The 19564-nt window shown below is 36.7% G+C and overlaps 3 protein-coding genes across 4 annotated transcripts in view; 1 reads left to right on the top strand and 2 right to left on the bottom strand.

Moving 5' to 3' along the window:
• LOC109088488 (taperin-like) overlaps window positions 1-5567 on the bottom strand; it is a 28094-nt gene extending 22527 nt beyond the window's left edge. Inside the window, exon 1 of the mRNA XM_019102643.2 lies at window positions 3422-5567. Within this exon, the coding sequence (XP_018958188.2) occupies window positions 3422-5380 (1959 nt within the window). The 5' untranslated portion in view covers window positions 5381-5567. The remainder of the gene's footprint in view (window positions 1-3421) is intronic.
• Window positions 5568-7188: 1621 nt separating this feature from the next.
• Window positions 7189-8769, bottom strand: LOC109088501 (transmembrane protein 203-like). Of its 2 annotated transcripts, none has more exons than XM_019102662.2 (2): window positions 8661-8769; window positions 7189-8136 (listed from the first exon to the last, which is right to left on the bottom strand). In XM_019102662.2, the coding sequence occupies exon 2, from the start codon at window positions 7919-7921 to the stop codon at window positions 7499-7501; it is 423 nt and encodes a 140-aa protein (XP_018958207.1). In that variant the 5' UTR covers window positions 7922-8136; window positions 8661-8769; the 3' UTR covers window positions 7189-7498. The 2 variants fall into 2 exon arrangements, with proteins under 2 accessions (XP_018958207.1, XP_018958206.1); XM_019102661.2 differs by lacking the exon at window positions 8661-8769 and adding an exon at window positions 8516-8654.
• A 154-nt stretch (window positions 8770-8923) lies between these two features.
• LOC109088460 (delta-aminolevulinic acid dehydratase-like) lies at window positions 8924-17283 on the top strand. The gene is made up of 12 exons (XM_042756903.1): window positions 8924-9336; window positions 10649-10771; window positions 10904-10954; window positions 12045-12141; window positions 13816-13951; window positions 14768-14851; window positions 14967-15055; window positions 15138-15193; window positions 15329-15416; window positions 15684-15770; window positions 16774-16903; window positions 17085-17283. Exons 2-12 carry the CDS (start codon window positions 10653-10655, stop codon window positions 17141-17143), a joined length of 996 nt encoding a protein of 331 aa, XP_042612837.1. The 5' UTR covers window positions 8924-9336; window positions 10649-10652; the 3' UTR covers window positions 17144-17283.
• The last annotated feature ends 2281 nt before the right edge of the window (window positions 17284-19564 follow it).

Below are 19564 nucleotides of genomic sequence, written 5' to 3' on the forward strand. Positions count from 1 at the left end.
TCCGTAATCAGTGCTAAATCCATGATTTTACATGGATTTCACGTGTAGAGATTTACCGCTGATTACAGAACCGGCTTTACTGATGAGATGCGCATTAAATATTGTGCCGATATTTATCGTGCATCCCTATAAGAAATTAATCATTCTAGGGCAATTTTGTTGGGGAGAGATTATTTGTATCCTGAAACTATTAATAAGCAGCAAATTAGAAGTTTATTGAGGAAAAAGTAATAAAAATAAGCAATAATAGTGAGAACTGGTCCCCAAACTAAAGTGTGACCATGTTTTCTAATGGTGAATAATTCTTTTAGGGCTGAACGATTTGGGAAAAACTTGACAAATTTGGGTTTTTACACTTGTGTATACTCTCAAACACACAGCCCCGGTCTCAAGAATATAAAGAGCTTTTGGAGTAGGCCATAGAGACACCCTTCTCAATTCTGCTTAAATAAAGACTGTGGACATACAGAAACCAACACAGAGAGAGAAGGAAACCCAGATGCACATTGGACACAGTGAGCAAATTCCAAAAAAAAAAAAAAAATACTTGATGTTGCCATAATTGCTGCTTCCCTGTCAAAGCTCCAGACCAGGAATGGCTTCAGTGTAACCTTTAAAACCCAACAAAACAAAGGTGTGGCATGAGCCAATCCTAAACACGTAACAATCACCTACATACACAACAGAGCGAGAACAAAAGCAGAACATAACCTAACCCAAATTGGGCCTGACAGGCTGGATGTTTCACAGAGGAGACAACAAAACTGTTAGTTACATGAGGTCAAAAATGGAGTGCCCAACTTTCTGTCAATGAAAAATTGACAAGATTTCATTATAGATTCAAATGTACACAAAAAGACTAAAGCCTTTCTACACTGTGAAATATACAAGAGTGCCCACAAATGCATTTCCAATTGTGGTAATTCAAGAAAATGTTAGTGATGTGTACTTTAGGGTCTTTAAGGCCCATTCACACTAAGCACAATGACTATAACAAAAACTATATTAGCATCCACACCCACTGATGAAAACGTTCTGTTTCTGCACACTGCAGTTACGTCATCTGCAACTTTAAAAGCTCAAGCTCTTTAAAGTCATGAGGGTTGTGACTGTCCATGCTTTTGTCATTAATCATCTGATAACATTACTTAAAGCTATGGTTTGGACTTCCCTGTTCTCATGAAATTAGAACCCTTATTAACACGTTATATTTATAGTAAATGTTACAGTAACTATAAATGGCCCTTAAGGGTGATGACCACTACACAGTAAAGAGACATGTTTTTTAAAGCTTTAAGACACAGGACGCATGCTTATATTCAACAGAAAGGAAAAATTTAACTACTTTTAACTTGACATGGTGTCTTAAAAACAACAAAGGTGCAAGACTTTAGCATCACAAATCATCATAGAACACAATAAACAAAAACCTATATGGATTATGCATAATGGCTGAAAACAATAACAGAAAAGTCAGTCGTTTTCTTGACATTTGCTGTTAAAGTACAAAAGTGCTGCTTTTGCGGTAGTAGTGATGCTTATCGGAGAGAGTTTACTGTGCAGACAGTCTAACACAACTAGCTGTCAGCGGTCTTTAAACCTTGCAGTGAAGTAGTGTCTCTAAATTCATCCCCATTAGCATTAGAGCTAAACGTATTAAAGCTATTAAATTAGAAGAAAAAAAAACTAAACAAGTAAAACTCTAATCGACCAAGTTGAACATCTGGAATCATCCCAACTTTTAACACATGATAAGAATCTAAACCTAGTTTGATATTTATCAGTAACGAGTCCATGTTTGTTTGCCAGAACCACTATGCAGAGGAAGTGAAACAGATCATTGCTGCTTGTTTGGTTTCCTGTTTTGAGATCGATTTTGACTGTGTGAATACTAGCATGTTATGTAACAGGTCAAACAAATCCTAACTACATATTTCATATGTAATGAAATGGCCAAAAAACAAAGGCTTCAAGTGTAACATATTAGCAAAATAGTAATTCAAACATTTTTTGAAGGGAAGATTAAACCAGTTTCCTAAGGTTTGCCATTTCACATTCTTTTCAGGATTCACAAACAAGAGACCTAAAAGACCTTTATTAGACCTCAATAACTCTGAGGCTTGACTCAGATCACATGACTCATTTTCCTACGTAAATCACCTCACATCCTCTGGCAAGTTCTTTACTGCAGTTTACATTTGTGTCTATAACAGGTTGTGTCTATAACAGGGCACAAACTACATAGCCCCAACCAGTATTTTATATATTATTTGCATATAGCATTTTCTATATTAATTTCTATAGTTTTGTACTTCATGCTGCCCTTCAAAATTTGATTTAGCTGGTGTTTTCTTTGTTTTTAGTGGCTGTATTAAGTCATTTCTTATTCAAGTTCACACAGGTGTCCTAGCACAGTAAGCACATTTTGCTTAAAAAGTGACATATTTAAAATAAATGTCACTTGTTTTGGTATTCTGTTATCTAATGCAACAGGCAGGAAATTTTTTGGTGTGGCTATCCAAATGGGTTTCACTGTTTCCACCTGATTTATTTGTAACTTGAAAGTGCGTTATGCTGCACGATGTTGCAAATTGGTATTTATTATCATAACTGATATTATCATAATCATAAACACTGGTCTGTAGCTCAGATTGTTTTACTGTTTAATGCACTTTGTTATTCTTTTAGTTATTAATAAACTTCTGTTTTTGCAAAATAAGTTGGATAGCACAGAATCTCCCTCAGAAAGTTATAGCTTGTTTAGTCTGATGTCTTGCATGATTTTATGAGATGTGTGATGAAAATCCAAACAATGGTGTTGACACATCTTGAATGATGCAGTGGTTACGAATACAGTGAACCTTTGAACAGGTCATAAACACCCAGCAACTATCTGAAAAACATCTATAAAGCCTTTTTTTGTGTATTTGCACAAATTTTGAACCTAAAAGCAAACCTATACACAAACTGTATTTCTCATTTTTAAAAATTGATTTAATAAAGACACTTGCCAAAGAAAGGAACAATTTAATTCTTCTTAAAAGGATAGTTAACCCAAAATTGAAAGTTCTGCCATTATTTACTCACCCTCATGTGGTGCCACAACTCACATAACACAGAACTTTGTTTCTCCAGTAGAGCACAAAATGGGATATTAGGCAGAATAAAAATAAAACGTGACTGGGAGTGCCTAATATTGCCTTTTGTGATCCACAAAAGAAAGAAAGCGATAAAGGTTTTGAATGACATCAGGATGAGTAAATGATGACAATGTTTGTTTTTGGGTAAACTATAGCTACTAAGCCACTTCTTACAGACATTATATTTCTTTAATACATCTCTAGTAAGTAAATAACCAATGCAGAACAAAGATCATTGTAAGTGTCATTAGATAATATGCTAAATATGATACTATATTTACCTTTTTTCCTGTTGAGCCAGTCTTCGAGAGGCAGGATCGCCCAAGAGAGAGGTAGCCCCCAATGACCTCTATCTCCTCTGCAGCAGGGTAACGCTTTTTAATCAGGGTTCCCAGGTGGACATAAGGGGCCTGTGGTGTGCTCTGAGATTCATTGACAACTTCTGGGGTCTCAGCAGGGCCAGACTGGGCCTCTGGCCTCCGTTTCGGAACGACTGTAAATGTATTTCCTTTGCGCCTCTGCACTGCAGGGCTCGGAACAGGCGGCGTGGGCTCCACGACTATATCATCGATGTTTGTGATAGGCAGCTTATCATCCGGAGATGGGACTGATTTGACGGGTGAGCCAATTAAGGGTGGAGAAGCTAGGGCTGGAGAGGTGGGTGTGGTAGGTGGGGTATGTTGCGGAGACGCTGTTTTGGCTTCTATGGTCAGCTTTTCTGTAAGCTTTGGTGTGGAGGGTATGGAAGAAGCAGGCGAGGGGGTTGGCACTACGGGCTCTGAAGCTGCCACACCCACCAGGGGTCGTGGGGATGGGGGGGAAAGGACAGGACTGGATGGGGCAGTGCTACCAGGTGACGAAATAGCCGCTCGACTCTTGGGAATGACAGTGAAGGAATTGCGAGACTGGAGTCGCAAGTTGGCGAGTGCACGGGCCTGTAGATCACCGGCCGGAAGAAGAGAAAGATCCGGGTGAGGGGACGGACGGATCTCAAAACTGGGCGATAAAGGGGGTGATGTGGGGCTAGGAGTACAGTCGGCACGGGCATGGTGGCTCTCTGGAGAGCATGGCACCTTGGCTTTGGAGGCCCCATCTGTGCTGTCCCAGTCCCGTTCTCTAACAGGCTTGGACGGAGACCTCTCAGTGTCCTCCTTGGGATACACAGTAACACTTCGTCCCCCACTCCCCTCGAAACGTCTCCGTGCGGAAGACACTAACTGAGGGGATCCAGAAACGGGTGTACTACTCTCTGAGCCACTAGGAGAGGTGTGATGATTGCTCATGGAAGACTGGACATTTTGGAAGACCTTGTTGTGTGAAGAACCGGCTTGCGGAGATACTGGGCATTTTGGCACCACATCTGGCTTGGGTCTGGAGCTTGGCCTGATGGGACTGGAATCCAAGTCCAGGAGGTTTTCCGTGCTGCGTGACTTGGGCTGCAGCTTGCCATAATTCCTGTCAAATTTCTGTAGCATGCGACTCACCCTGCCTTGCCCCTCCAGCGGGGAGGAAGCCGGTCGTCCCAGCGTGCTGAGGTTCTCCTCGCTTTTACTAAGTGCAGTATCGTAAATGACCACTTCCTTCGCGCGTATCTCAGTAACCGGACTACCTCTTCGGTCCAACAAGTCATTGAGAGAGCTATATCCGCTCACCGTGCCGTTCTGCTGCAGTTTCGATGCATGTTTCAAACCACATCCTTCCGAAAAGTACTCCGGGTCGGATTCAATGATGATGATATTCTCAGCGCGTATAGTCCGTATCCCGGGGACGCTGCCGTATAACTCGAGGATGTGCTGAACAGGTCGCGCGGCGTTCTCTTCGCTCTGACGCTTTTTGCGTTCTTTTTCCAGTTTAATGAATGGGTTTTCCTGCAGCGGACCCAAGCTCTCTTGCAATACCAGGCTCTCCTGCGATCCGTTGTCTCTCGCCGTTCTCTCCTCCGTGCGGCTCGGGTCCGCGGATGCCCAGTGCTCTTTTGTTTTCACCGGTGACAGATCCGGGCTTTTGGTCGCGCGCTTGGCAGCGGTGATGGTATAGTTCATGCTAGAATGTGCGCCGGTGATATCATCCTTGCTTTTGCTGGCCGTTACCTCGCCGTTATGTCGAGATGCGACGGACTCGGCACCTGCTCCGCCGCCCTTCGCCTTTCTCCGCTCAAGGATCTCGCGTTTCCAGGCCGGCATCCTCGGGCTCTCCTGCCCTGGCTCTTGGCGAAGAACGCGAAGATCCCCGCCAGACATAATGGGAGAAACTTGTTTAACAGGGATACGTGTGGAACCAAATAATCTCTCGCCGTACCTGCAGCGCCTCTTCTTACTCGTACTCGTGCATCATTGCAGCTTCAACAATATGTATCCTGCATGATGATGATGTGCCAGTCTCCCGACACGACTCCGCCCTCGGAAAGTGACGTCAGATTTTCGTCTCAGGGTGGACACCTCATTTGGTCATTTTGACTTGAGGCACACCTTTTGTTTTAACATATGCCCCGCCCCCTACTTTCTACTATTGTGAAAATTAAAGCGAGCCCTGTCAGTCAAACACAGCGAGTCCCGCCCATTTCAGATGTTAACCCTTTCATTATTTAGGAATGGTTTGTGTCAGGGGTCACCGAGTTTGGTGAATTTTACATAATGGTTTCATAAGAAATAAAGAAATAAAATGTAAGAAAACTTAATTAAATTTTTCAATATTGTAAATATTGTAAATATTTAAATATTGCTGTACTATTTAGTAAAATATTACTTTAATCAATTTTTTAAAGTCTTAATAATCTTAATAAAATCTTGCTAATAATACTGTCGATAGCAACAAACACGTGACGAAGGTGACTGAGAGTTGAAATGTTCCCTCGACCATGGCGCGGTGCAACTTCTATATTTGTCACTGTCATAATACAGTTTTAATCTGAAAAAAAAAATGGAAATAAAATAAATAAATGTATGTGTAAATACATATGATTATAGTAGGCCTACTGTGTTTCGAATGCAACAAATATAATGTGTCTGACAGGATCAAAAACAGTATGTTTGATCAAAGAAATCGAATAAAAAGTAGAATAATGGCATGTGATGGTGTGGCACAACTACCTCGTCACTCTCATAATCCAGTTTTAATCAGATTAACTAAAGGGCACAGAAATAAAGATTATAGCAAGACATCATAAGTACAGAGCGTCAAGTTATTTATAGACTTTGTTTATCCAAATACATGGCTGTAGCCTATTATGCACCTGGGCATTCTAAGCTCATAATCGGGGATGGACGGCAGGAAACAAATGTTCATTTAAGATATGGGTGTACGACCTTTAGTACAATTGTTGCCATTTACAGCCACAATGGGTTGCATGTCCACTTAGACATTTCATTATTTCAAAAATGCCTAAACGTGTTCAAGGAAATTATTTTATGCTATCATAAACCAAGTGCGAAGTCCAAAAATAGCATGGCTTGTTATTAACAGTAACTTCTTGCTAACAGAAAATGAAGAAATGTTTTCTGTTTCTAATATATTTATATATACGTAATAGGAAGATTGTTTACTAGATGTCCTTTATCCTTTTGGTTTAATATTATATTTAAGATAATCCTTTTGGTTTAATCTTATATATTTAATACATAATAGGTCATTTATACCTTTAGTTTAAGATAGGATATTGTTTTCACTTTAACAGTTCATTTTAATTACAGCTTATTTTTCTTTTTCTCTTTAGAAGTTATATATTTTAGAAAACATGTTTCACTACATCCATAAGGGTGATAAATTTGAAACTAGCTGCTCATTAATGAATTTGTAAATGTATACTTGATTAAATTGCATGGTCTGCCCTGAGTGGAGCTCCTATGGGACAAATAAGAAATTGCAGGTTTTATTAAATCTGTAGTGCCATCTAGTGATTATTATAGGACGTACATATATTTTTTTTTACACATCAGCTTATTTTGAATTTTCCTCTCAGAAACATCAAACATTTTACTAACTTTTCTAAATAAATAAATTTAGGTAATTTCAAGGCATGGTCATAACAAACCAAGGAAGATCAAGAGTGTTGAATGTTGATGGTTTATTTACAACTGTACAAATAACAATAAAAGGTAATAACACAGATAATGCAACATTGACAGTATTCAGAAAAAATCAAGACCAAATATCTCAAAGCACTTAAAGCACATTATTGTAAGCACTGTTTATGATGCCATGTTCACATGAACCATTTGAAAAAAAAGAAAAAAAAAAAAAAAAAAGAATTGTACAATGATTTTGCAGTTCACAACGATTCACTCCTGGTGTGAATGACACCTGCAGGAGTCCATTTCATTCACATAAGTCCACTGGCATGTGTGCAGATGGTTTGTCCTTTAATTGACACGACAAGCACGAATCATGAGCAGCTGCAGAAGGATGAAAAGTGGGGAAACGATAAGGCCAAACCACAAATCACTTGCCTGGTCCTGTTCGGCCAATTTCTGGCATAGCAGCACCTCACACACCAGCTTGAGGCTGAGCACGGTCAGCACCCACAGCAAGCGCAGCACTGCCAGCCGCTTCTCTCCTTCTTGATAGAGGCGGATGGATACAATGGCTGTGAAGTAAGTGCTGAGGCCATCGGCAGCAAACAAGGGTGAGAAGACAAGCCACCAGCTCATCTTGAGAGTCTGCTTGTCCACGTCCATGTGTAGGGCCACCAGCACGCTGAAGACCAGCAGCGCGCCCAAGTGGAGGAACAGCTCGAATGTGGCAAAGCCCAGCCATTGCACTAGCTCTCGCAGAGAGAACAGCATTATTAATGGGACACAACTTAGTGTTGTTTACTGGGGAGACTAAGATCAAAACACTAGCCTAAGAAAGTGGAAGTAAAGAGAAGCATTTAATGGGTATTCAAGTGTATAAAAAATCCTCCACTGAAGTGTTTCGCTATTTTGGCAGCATCATGCTCTTTCTGAGATGGACCAGGTCCACCTTCTGACTTCTGATGCATTTGACTCTCTGTCAAAACCTGGAAAATGAAGAAAAAAACCTCATTATCAATACCAAAAACATTGCAAACAATTCAAGTCGAAATCATTGTATGGTACAATTGTACACTGATGAAGTCGCATTGTCCAGAAACATGGTTGACTGTATTCTGTGACTATATGATTAGCATTTAAATCAATACAGACGTCAGTAAGGATTATTTTACTATCCTCAACATCATATATATTGTATCCTTAATATACATGATAATCCAGGTTAACTCTGTGCAGATAAACATGTTATTAGTCAATTGCCGTCCATCATTTTGCGGAATTGAACGTGTAAACAAGCGAACTCTCAGTTAGCATATGATGACGAGTACTAAATGTGCAAATAATATACTGAAGAAAAAAAATTACCTGACAGATATCGTTTGCAGTGATGGTTGAAGACAAATATATAAACGCAAGCTACATTTTTAAAGGGTCATTAATGAACGGGTGGGTTGACAGCGGTGGATAAGCAGCTGTAATGAACACAAGCTAACTGAGATGAGCTATTTACCTTCCAATAGGAGCCCGGAAAAATATCGCGAGATCTCAAATTCTAGTCGAGAGGAATGGGAATATGTGATAGACTTGAAAGTGAATTTTTTTTTCTACGGAGGCCGAGAGGCAGGAAGAGTAAAACGCGCGAGAAAGACTGACTTTACTACGGTTACTACTAGCATGAAACAGAGAATGAATGATACAATGGTGGGGCTTATCTGTCCCAGGCTCTTTTAGTTAGACCCTCATTATAAACATACAGTTCTATTCTATGGCTGAATAGTTTCTATGAAACATCATTCAATTTCACCGCTAAAAAAAGACTTAGACAGCGCTATCACGTGGTCCCTGTTATTTTACTCCGCGCTAGTCGTGTGATTTGATGATGAAGGTTGAACATTATATAAAGCTTGCAGGAAGATATTTTTATTTATATCTAGGGTACAAGAGCATTACATTTAAATATTTACCAAATATTACATTAAAACGTATTGAAATTTGATTGTAGCTAACTTAGATGAAGCATTTGCCTTCCTGAGCCACCAAGCGCCTCCTGGAGGAATACGAGTTTCGTCGAGACAGCTAACGTTAGCAACATCTACATTTTCCTCTCTGAATAAAATGCGCATGCGTTTGAGGTTCAAACACTTTACTTAGCAAGATCTCGGTCATCAGCGGTGACTAAACACAAAGTAAGTTCTTCTCAGTTGTATAATTTCATCTATGAAATGCTTGAATTATTATGCATTTTACAAGCTTAATGTTTCTGTAACATTTACATTATACATTATTATGCAGTGTTAAAGACGATTACTATTAGCTAGAAACCTGTCAAGAATGTTTCGTATCAGTATTGCTAGAGATGTTAGACCAAGAGTGAAATGTAAGTAACGTTACTGCTTTTTAAAGTTTTTGAAACGATTGTTTAGCCTAACTGTCTCATGATTATTGACATTTCAGCACTTATGGGAAATCAGTCATGAGTTGACCTGATGAAATATGCATGCTTATTAAGGTCTCCTGTTTAACCATTACAATATTTAATTTATATAAATCCATTATTAGTGTACTTTAAAAATAAATAAATAAAACCTAGTAGTTTACATTCAAACTCCAAAACACTTAAAAGTATACCATGTACATATAATTTTTGTTTGAGTAGGTAATTGATTGACCTTATATAATTTTATGTGCAAAAGAAGATTTTCCTTCATTTAAATATGGTTTCTTAAACAGGTGAATGAATGTTTCTTGTCTGCAAAGAGAGAATTTCTGCATGCTTGCGTCTGTTGTATGGCTAGAATATGTCAGAGTCACTCTTTGCTCATTCATTCAGAAGATTTATTTTCATAAAAGCAGTGGACCGAATAATATAATTACAGTCAACCACTACGGATTTGTCCTAATCAGTTTTTTTTTTTTTTTTTTTTTTTTTGAGTTTGTAATTGATTTTTCCCAAAATTAATAGTTTATTGCCATTATCATTATTTTTTAATAATGTCTAAATAAAAATAATGATTTGATAATTTTAGGCTTTAATAATTATTATTTTATAATTATTTAAAATATGTCTAAATGTATTAAAATGATTCATTTAACTTCTAGAAAATAAAATATTAAATATAGTGATATAAAAAAATCATGAGAAAAATCTACTCAGTTTCACATATGAGACCTGAAAACAAGCCTTAACATTCTTTCTATTGCAGTTTGGCTTTTCAGGTGAATTTATTGTGTTTTAGGGATTTTTTTTTTTCTTTTTCTGGGAAATAAGACTAGGAAAGAAACTGATTTATATATATAGATATATATATATATATATATATATATATATATATATATATATATATATATATATATATATATATATATATATATATATATATATATATATATATATATATTATTTTTTTATTTTTTCTGTAGCGTATGAACCTATGATTCATAATTCTGCAGTTATGTAGATTGTGTCAGTAAGTGTTTGTCTTCCATTTAAATCTACAGGACAATGACACAGCCGGCAGACTCTATTCTACACAGCGGTTACTTTCACCCCACTCTCCGATACTGGCAGACATGTGCTTCAGACCTTAGACCAGATAACCTCATTTATCCTGTCTTCATTACGTAATGTCTTCTCTCTATATATTTTTTAATGATGGCATATAGGTTCAGGAGTTATGTTATTGTTTAAAGTTTCTGTTTGTAAGTTTGTATGTTTGAATTATGTCTCTCTCTCTCTCTAACTGATTTAAACAGTGACAGTCCTGATGCAGTGGAACCCATTGCTAGTCTACCTGGTCAAGCAAGGTATCCTTCTTCACTGTCGACAAACATTTTCTCTCATCTTATACGTTTTTAGTTTACAGTGTGACTTCCTGTTTTGTGTCCATTCATTCTAATTGAGTACTGATACTTCTGTAACTATCTGTTACCATAGTTACAATTCTTTAGTGGATTACTAATGGAGCTTAATGTGTATGGAGTATAAGACTTGATTGTTATGATCTGTTTAAATCATTTAAAAGAAAATTGGCACTCTGTACAAAATATTTTTTTTTTTTTTTTTCTTTGTTGTTGTTGGAGTATGCATGTCACGTTTGGGCTGGTGGTCTGAGATAAGATTCAGGCAGGGTGGAGCTGGAGGTAGCCAACAAAGCACAAAGATAAACCAAGGATCCGTTTATTCTGGGTGGCTTAGTCCCCTTTGCATTGCATTAGTAGTCAGTGTGAGGTCTGGTTATTTTGTCATGTATTATTATGTATGTATTGTGGAATACTATCATTCTCGTTAGGGGTGCATGATAAATATCGGCCGATAATTAATGCACATCTCGTCAGTAAACCTGGTTCTCTAATCAGCGGTAAATTCCTTCAAGTGCTTTATTTCACATAGAGCAGCGGTTACTACACAGAGCCGTTGTTAACAGACAAGCTCCACAAATCCACGCAGATAATGAACATGGCCACTCTGTGTTTACTGACGAGATGCGCATTAATTATCGGCCAATATTTATCGTGCACCCCTAATGCATACTTTTTAAAACTTAACTACTATGTGAAACAGTGCACATTATGCAGCGATTACCATTTAGTAATAAACAACATTATGAATTAAAATGTGTTTAAATGTATTAACTATTGACAGTCTGATCAAATAATTAGCTAAATTGTGACTTGCATCAATGACCATGCATACAAAGATGGTTCAGACATATTACTGTGAATGGGAAAAACGTTTTATCGCCGCTGCTGTTAGAAGAAAACGGGTAATTTCCTGAAACTCGTGCTTAGGACGGCACATAGCCCTGGTGTATCATATATAGAAAAAAGGAATGTCTATGTTTTGTTAAGATGTCTTAGTCAAGATATGACATGATGTTTTTTGTGTCTATTTCAGATATGGTGTTAATAAGATAGAGGGTTTACTTCGTCCCCTTGTGGATAAAGGCCTGAAGTGTGTGCTGATTTTTGGAGTTCCTGCAAAAGTCGCAAAGGTCGGTGAGAAGTTACATGATTTCAAAATATTCCTGTCAATAATTAATTTTTTTTTGATTAATTACTTACCCCCATGTCGTTCCAAACCCATAGAAGCTTACTATTATTTATTTTTAAGATATTTTGGATGAAAACCGGGAGGCTTGTGACTGTCCTATAGACTGCCAAGTAAAATACACTGTCAAGGTCCAGAAAAGTATGAAAAGCATCGTCAGAATAGTGCCATCAGTGGATCAACCGTAACATTATGAAGCGACGAGAATACTTTTTTTTTTACACACAAAAAAAAAAAATAACTTTATTCAACAATTCCTCTCCTCTGCCAAAAGGATAGGTTTTATTTGTAAATTTACACTTTGGTTTGAAAGAAAACAGCGCATCAGTGCAGCGCGGCTGACACAGAAGAGCGTTCACAGCCTGCGTACAGCTCAGATTCGCCAAAATGGTGCTACGTTGATGTGGAGAGAAGAATAGGAACTTTATTTTTTTTTAAAGTCATTAAATTTGTTTGCTTTGTGTACAAAAAGTATTCTCGCCGCTTCATAACATTACGGTTGAATCACTGATGGCAGATGGACTATTCTGACGATGCTTTTCATACTTTTCTGGAACTTGACAGTGTATTTTACTAGTCTATGGGACAGTCTCAAGCCTCCCGTTTTCATCCAAAATATCTTAAATTGTGTTCAGAAGACAAACAAAGCTTTTAGGGGTTTGGAACGACATGGGGGTAAGTGATTAATGACAAAATTTTCATTTTGGGGTGGAGTATCCCTTTAATCTAAATATTTAGGTTTAGTGGTAATTAATTAATATGAGGGTTAGTGATTAAAGAAAATGTAAGTTCATTATTGTGTTAAATGAGAAAATCATCAAATAGACATTATAAAAAGTATCTTTAGAAAGAAATTTTTTATTTGATTTAACATAGAATTTATTACGCCCATGATTTTTTAATTTTTTTTAGAAGCTGCATCTGAATTGGTATTTAGATATAGTTACAGACTGTAAATTGCAGCATAGATGTAGCATGAATGCATTTTACACTGCAATTACAATTGCATAAATAATGTAGTGAGATTAGTGGGTTTTAAATGAGTATTAAAGGGATAGTTCATCCAAAAATTAAATTCTGTTGGCATTTACTCTTGTCTTTTCAAACCTGTATAACTTTCTTCTGTGGACCTTAAAAGAAGATAATTTGAGAAATGTCTCAGTATTTATTTATTTTTTTCATACAATGAAAGTCAATGGTGACCAAAACAATTTGGTTTACCAACATTCTTCAAAATATCTTCACATTTCTAACCAGCTTGCATTTCGCTGTGACTAATGGTTCTGTGCAGATTTTGCTTATGTCAAATGAGCCTTATGTCAAACGTGAGTACAACATACTTAGACGTATGTATATTTTCCATAGTGAGGGATGCTGTGATGCTTTTAACTCAGTGAGAGTGAAATAGTGTCTCCCCTCCACTCCACAGCATTTTTCAAAACTGTGGTGAGAACTAACCGGTGCTGAAACAGAGGGATTCATGACCCTTTAAAATTATTATTATTTTTTTTTTTTTTCATAACTAATTAAATGAATGATCTAATTCATTAAATTAGCACATTCAATTGACAGCCCTTGATTAAATGGTGTTTTCTTATCCTCTTGTTTGTTTTCTCAGGATGAGAGAGGCTCTGGGGCAGATACAGATGACACTCCTGCAGTCCTGGCTGTGAAGAAACTGAGGAGCACATTCCCTGATCTTGTGTTGGCCTGTGATGTGTGCCTTTGCCCCTACACCTCTCATGGCCACTGTGGTTAGTTTCAGTACTGAATCTGTTTACATACATACAAACATACATACATGCATACATATACATAAAATATTATTATTATTATTATTATATATATTTTTTTTTCAATTGAAATGTCAGATACTGATAAACCAATAATTATTTTCATGTTATGGTTCACAACCCCCCAAAAAAATGGATATTAAAATTCTGTTTTACTTTGTCTCAGTAAATGAAAATTAAGACATTAAAAACTAAAATACATCAGGTGAATTTAAACATAAAAACATACTGAACAGTATGAAAAAAAAAATATTTTAAGATTTTCTATTAATTATTAAATTATTATTATTATTATTATTATTATTATTATTATTAGTATTAACTGAGGGAATGTTTGATCATGGCAAAGGCAATCTAAATGTAAAAATAAGAGAAATATAAAAAATTTCAATATCAACTGATAAAAAAAAAATCTTTAATATTGGCTGATAACAATATACTATTGATATACAGTATTGTGCTGACCTAAACAAATAGTACTTCTGACAAAACACTTAAAATGTCCCTTCACATGAAGACTCCCTATAATGGTGAGATCACATGACCATCTGAACACTACTTGATTATAATTTCTTTTTTTCATTAGCAATGACATTTTTAACCAATGACATTTTTAAGCATTACTTAAGCATGAAGCTGCATCCATGCCGATCGTGTCAGTATAAAGCCCAAAACCACTGTTGTAACTACCAGTGAAACAGCAAATTACACCTTTAAACATAATCAGATAATTAATAATTAGTGTATGAGTAGTGACTTTCTCTCTGGCACCTTTAGGAATCCTGCGTGAAGATGGCAGCTTGGATAACGCTGCTAGCTGTTTGAGGTTGGCTGAAGTAGCTCTGGCTTATGCTCAAGCAGGTTTGTCCTAAATTCAATATATCTGTAGCCAATTACATATTGTTTGTGCATTTTTGAATAATAGTTCTACAGAAGTCATCTTTATCATATTAAGTCACACGTTTTCTCCCCCCAGGCTGCCATATTATCGCTCCTTCAGATATGATGGACGGACGAATTGCAGCCATTAAGCAAGCACTAATTGCCAATCATTTTGGCAACAAGGTTGAGAGAAATCACACTTCTGGGAGCAAACAATAGACTTAAATCAAATAACAGCAGATACTGACTCAGTCTCTTTTTCCAGGTGTCAGTGCTGAGCTACAGTGCTAAATTTGCCTCCTGCTACTATGGGCCATTCAGGTAGTGTACTTTTAATGATTCCCTTTAGAGTACAATAGTGGACCTTCTTAGTTGTTTTTATAAACTTGCAGATAATGAAAACACCAGGATGAGTTTATTCTTTGTAAACCAAAATTTTCTTTACTTTACATTTGAAGATGCTGCTCAATCTAAACCTGCTTTTGGAGACAGACGTTGTTATCAGCTTCCCCCTGGTGCCAGAGGACTAGCACTGCGGGCCTGTGTAAGAGAATATCACTGAAATGAAATCGACAAACACCATTTTCTTTCCAGTGTTAACACATTTCCTTTGAAACATGATATTGTTGAAATGCCACTTTAAACATGTAATCTGAACTACTATAATAGTACTGATGTACCAATCTAGGACCCTAACGTACATTTTGACGGCAGAAATGGGCACTTTGACTAGACCTGTGGCATTTTTTCTATTGTATGGGATGCTCTAAGTGAAGGATTAGAATATATGGTTTTGATTCTTTGCTGGTAGGACCGGGATGTGAAAGAAGGTTCTGACATGCTGATGGTGAAACCTGGATTACCATACCTTGATATTGTGAGAGAGGTTAAGAATAAGGTAATAACTTTTTTGCCACTTCATCATATTCACATATTTTCTTCATGCTCAAATTTTTTTAAAGCAGTGCCAAGAAGTATTTGGACACTTTAGATATTCCACCCAAAAATAAAAATACTATCTTCATTTACTCACCATCATGCCAAGATGTATATAACTATTTTCTATAGCAATGATTTCAAAAACCACACAATGCAAATAATACTTCCACGTCACTCGTCTCATACAAGCTTCAGAAAGCATTTATGTCACACTTCACAATGTGCTGATGTTTACATCAATCATGAGCTCATGAACCTGCATATGACCATTGACATGAAGCAGTACTTCATAGTTAAAAGTGTTAAAAATATTAGTATTTTTCTCACAAACGCCTATCATTTTGCTGTGGAAGACACTGATTCATCAACTGGGTTTACATGGATTACAGACATGTTTTTTGTGTGTGGTTTTTGAATAAACATCTCTCATCTATTTTTTTTTTTTGGTTGTAAAATCCCTTTAATGCATTCTTAAAAATGTATGAGTGTCTTTGCACTCTGCAAGTCATCTCATCTGAATCAGGAGAGACATATACACAGATCAAGCATGTTTTAAAAGCAAAAACAGTTCTAAACAAATATGTCTGTGAATTTTGATGTTAGAGGACAAAAGGGGATAGACGTTTTCACTGGAGGAAGTGTTGTTAGCGTATTCTCATTTCTCTAAATATCTTCTGACGAAGAAACAAACATATATTTAAATCTTTAATGACCTGATGGGTGTACATTTTCAGCAAATTATTATTTTTGTCTGTTTTTTTTTTTTGGGTTAGCTTTTTATTTAAGGGATAGTATGTTGGAGATGTTTTTTACTGATCTCTTTAATGTAGTGGAAATGATAATAGTGTAGTGTTTCAAAGCATCCCAAACAATTTGCAGCAAAAATTAAACAACGTAATTTATAAATTGAGCCTAATGTTTCTGCTAATCTTAATACCTTTGTATTCTCTGATTCCCATCAGCACCCTACACATCCGCTGGCAGTATACAATGTATCAGGCGAGTTTGCCATGTTGTGGCATGGAGCTGAAGCTGGAGCTTTTGACCTGCGCACTGCAGTTATGGAGGCTATGACTGCCTTCCGTCGAGCAGGTGAGGAGGAGGACATGGAAGATAAAGTAAAAATTTTTAATCTGTTGAGACCAGGTTCTCCTAAATTGCATAAATATTAAGACTGTAGTGCTTTCGGGCAAGACCTTGGTGTCTTTTACATGTTCTTTTTTAATGCCTCAAAAATGGATGATATTTCATCACACTATTTTCTTTCTTTCAGGAGCTGACATCATCATCACATACTATACTCCACAATTGCTCACGTGGTTGAAAGAGTAATTGAGTAATTTGATGGTTCTCCTATATGAATTAACTTGGATAAAAGCAAATGTACTGTCTCACCCTGAGAGTGAAAATGGAATTAGAAATAAATCAGATAAGCAAATATTACTACAAAAATCAACAACTTTTTTCTCGGATTATTTTTTTTATTTATTTGATTTATATATTTAGTTATAAACATATTTAATCAACTTTGTTTTTTTTTCTAGTTCTTATATTTTGGAAAGCTTTAGCAACCCTCTACATTGTAAATCACTCGCATATGCGACAAAATCTTCACTCTGGGCGACTAAATGATGTCTAATATTAGCCAATGGGTAATAAATTCTCAGATTTTACTCGCCAGTGTGTGAGTTGGATGCTAAGTATAAGTTTAGCACAGATATATTTACATTCGCCGACCACACTAACTGAGTGCCTCAGAGTTTCACTCTCCATCAAGCGATCTGTGCCATTTTTCCACAGCACACCTGTATAGAGCATAGACTGTATAAAAACATGGACGTAGTGTCCGTGACCTCACCCGTAGATTCCTGAAGAGCATTTTTTTAGCATAAAGTGGGCCGAGCGGGACGTGGCCATCTTGGCAGCGCATCACTGTGCATCACTCCCGGATAATCGAAAATGGGCAAAAAGGCGGGAGCTGGTTGCTGAAGCCACTCCCACCCAGCTCGACGGCAGTGACAGCAGATATCACTCAAGTGGCCACACCCTTAATTATGCAGAACTTTAAGGCTTAATATAATTTAAACGGATGAGTTATAAAAACAGTCATCCCCCTCACAGTTGTCAGAAAGGGCAATATTAGCTATATAGACCAAAATAATTTTTTGTACCAGGCTGTAAACATGTTTTTTTTCTGCTGTAAATTGGGCATTTTAGCATGGGGAGTCTATGGGATTGACTCCCTTTTGGAGCCAGCCTCTAGAGGCCAGTTGACGAATTACAGTTTAAGTCACTTCCTTGTTGGCTTCACAAGAGAGAGCGATGAGGTTGCCGCTTGGTATAGAGTAGGGGAGCTATGATGTCACTTTGTAGGCGGATCGGCTGTTAGCATGACACTGGTTTCCTTGACAAAAAGCCTATAGGATTTTTCCATAGGCTTTTGGATTATCGCCAAAAATAAGCTCTGTGTTCAACCATAGTTCATGAAACTTATAATTATACCTTGATGAATTTTGAAGCCTAAATAAAAGCTCCAGAATTTAAAGGCTAAACTTAGGCTATAAACGAACTACAGCACCACGGTCACTCGCCTTCGGTGTCACAACCACCATGCTTCCCACAACTTTTTCAAACTTATTTTTAACGTTTTCGGTGAAAAGGATTTACTCTGTGGATGAATTTTAACCCACGCTTACATGAACCTTATCATATAAACTGGAATAATACAAAACTAGAGCCAAACTAAAACTGAACTGAGACATTAATAATAAATAGTATAGTGAATAAATGTGTATATATATATATAATAATAATTATAAATAAATCATAACTAAAGGACATATGAAAGCACGTATTTCTGTACATTTGGATATGAGGTGCATTAAAAAGTCAATTAATCCTTGATTAATATGAATATTTTAATTAGAAACGTGTCTCCACGTACTATTCAATAAAATTCTTGTGCATTCAATCTAGTAAATAACATCAGAGTGAGCGAGTTTTTGGATATGGCAAGATAAAACTTATTTTAGTGAATAAAGTACCACATTTCAGCTTTGTTAGGGTGGGTACACAAAATGTTATTTTATCCTTGCTTCTAAGAAATCCTCATATGCTTTTAACAGCTTGATGTGGCCTAAATATTTAATTTTAACGTGGTTTTAAGCACTATGCATCTTTAAAGTTTCACTTTTCACGGTGACTAAGCTGGTAAATGTAGTGTTTACATGGAATAATCGTAATATGTGTTTAACTTACGAACCCAGAGTCTCTGCATCAGTAGGAAAGCAATAAAACGAGCATCTTCCATATGAAGACTTGTGTTGCATTTTGGGGCAAAAAAAAAAAAAAAACATTGTCGACCAACAATGAATGAATCCAGTAGCTCATTAATCCTTAGTGTGTTCAGTCTGGCAAGTAAACAAAAAAATGTACTACCTAATGGCGATTCAATTGCCAAGGTGTCTGTAGAGGGTTGTTTAGGTTTTTTTTTTTTTTTTCTTGAACAGAGCCTGGACTAGATATGGCATTTCTAACATGAGAGTACATCACAGATTTGTTGTCATTTTAATGTGCATCTATAACACTGAAAATAGACCTTAGGTTTGTAATTACAGGTTTAGTTTTTAAATTAATGTACTAATAATCACATTAACATTGGATGTCCTGTTAGCATCTCCATTTTAAGCTTTACATGTAATGCATCTGCAAAATGTTTATGTTTACAACCAAAAAGATGGGAATAAAGCTAGA

This window comes from Cyprinus carpio, chromosome A5 (assembly GCF_018340385.1).
Source record: "Cyprinus carpio isolate SPL01 chromosome A5, ASM1834038v1, whole genome shotgun sequence".
In the NCBI taxonomy this organism is placed as follows: domain Eukaryota; kingdom Metazoa; phylum Chordata; class Actinopteri; order Cypriniformes; family Cyprinidae; genus Cyprinus; species Cyprinus carpio.

What these genes read in the sequence shown, in the direction of transcription:
- LOC109088501 (XM_019102662.2), bottom strand. Translation starts at nt 7,921, where the DNA reads ATGCTGTTCTCTCTGCGAGAGCTAGTGCAATGGCTGGGCTTTGCCACA.
- LOC109088460 (XM_042756903.1), top strand. Translation starts at nt 10,653, where the DNA reads ATGACACAGCCGGCAGACTCTATTCTACACAGCGGTTACTTTCACCCC. An exon ending in TTCCTGCAAAAGTCGCAAAG is followed by an intron (nt 12,142 to 13,815) that starts GTCGGTGAGAAG and finishes TTGTTTTCTCAG; the next exon opens with GATGAGAGAGGCTCTGGGGC. An exon ending in TGCTACTATGGGCCATTCAG is followed by an intron (nt 15,194 to 15,328) that starts GTAGTGTACTTT and finishes CTTTACATTTGA; the next exon opens with AGATGCTGCTCAATCTAAAC.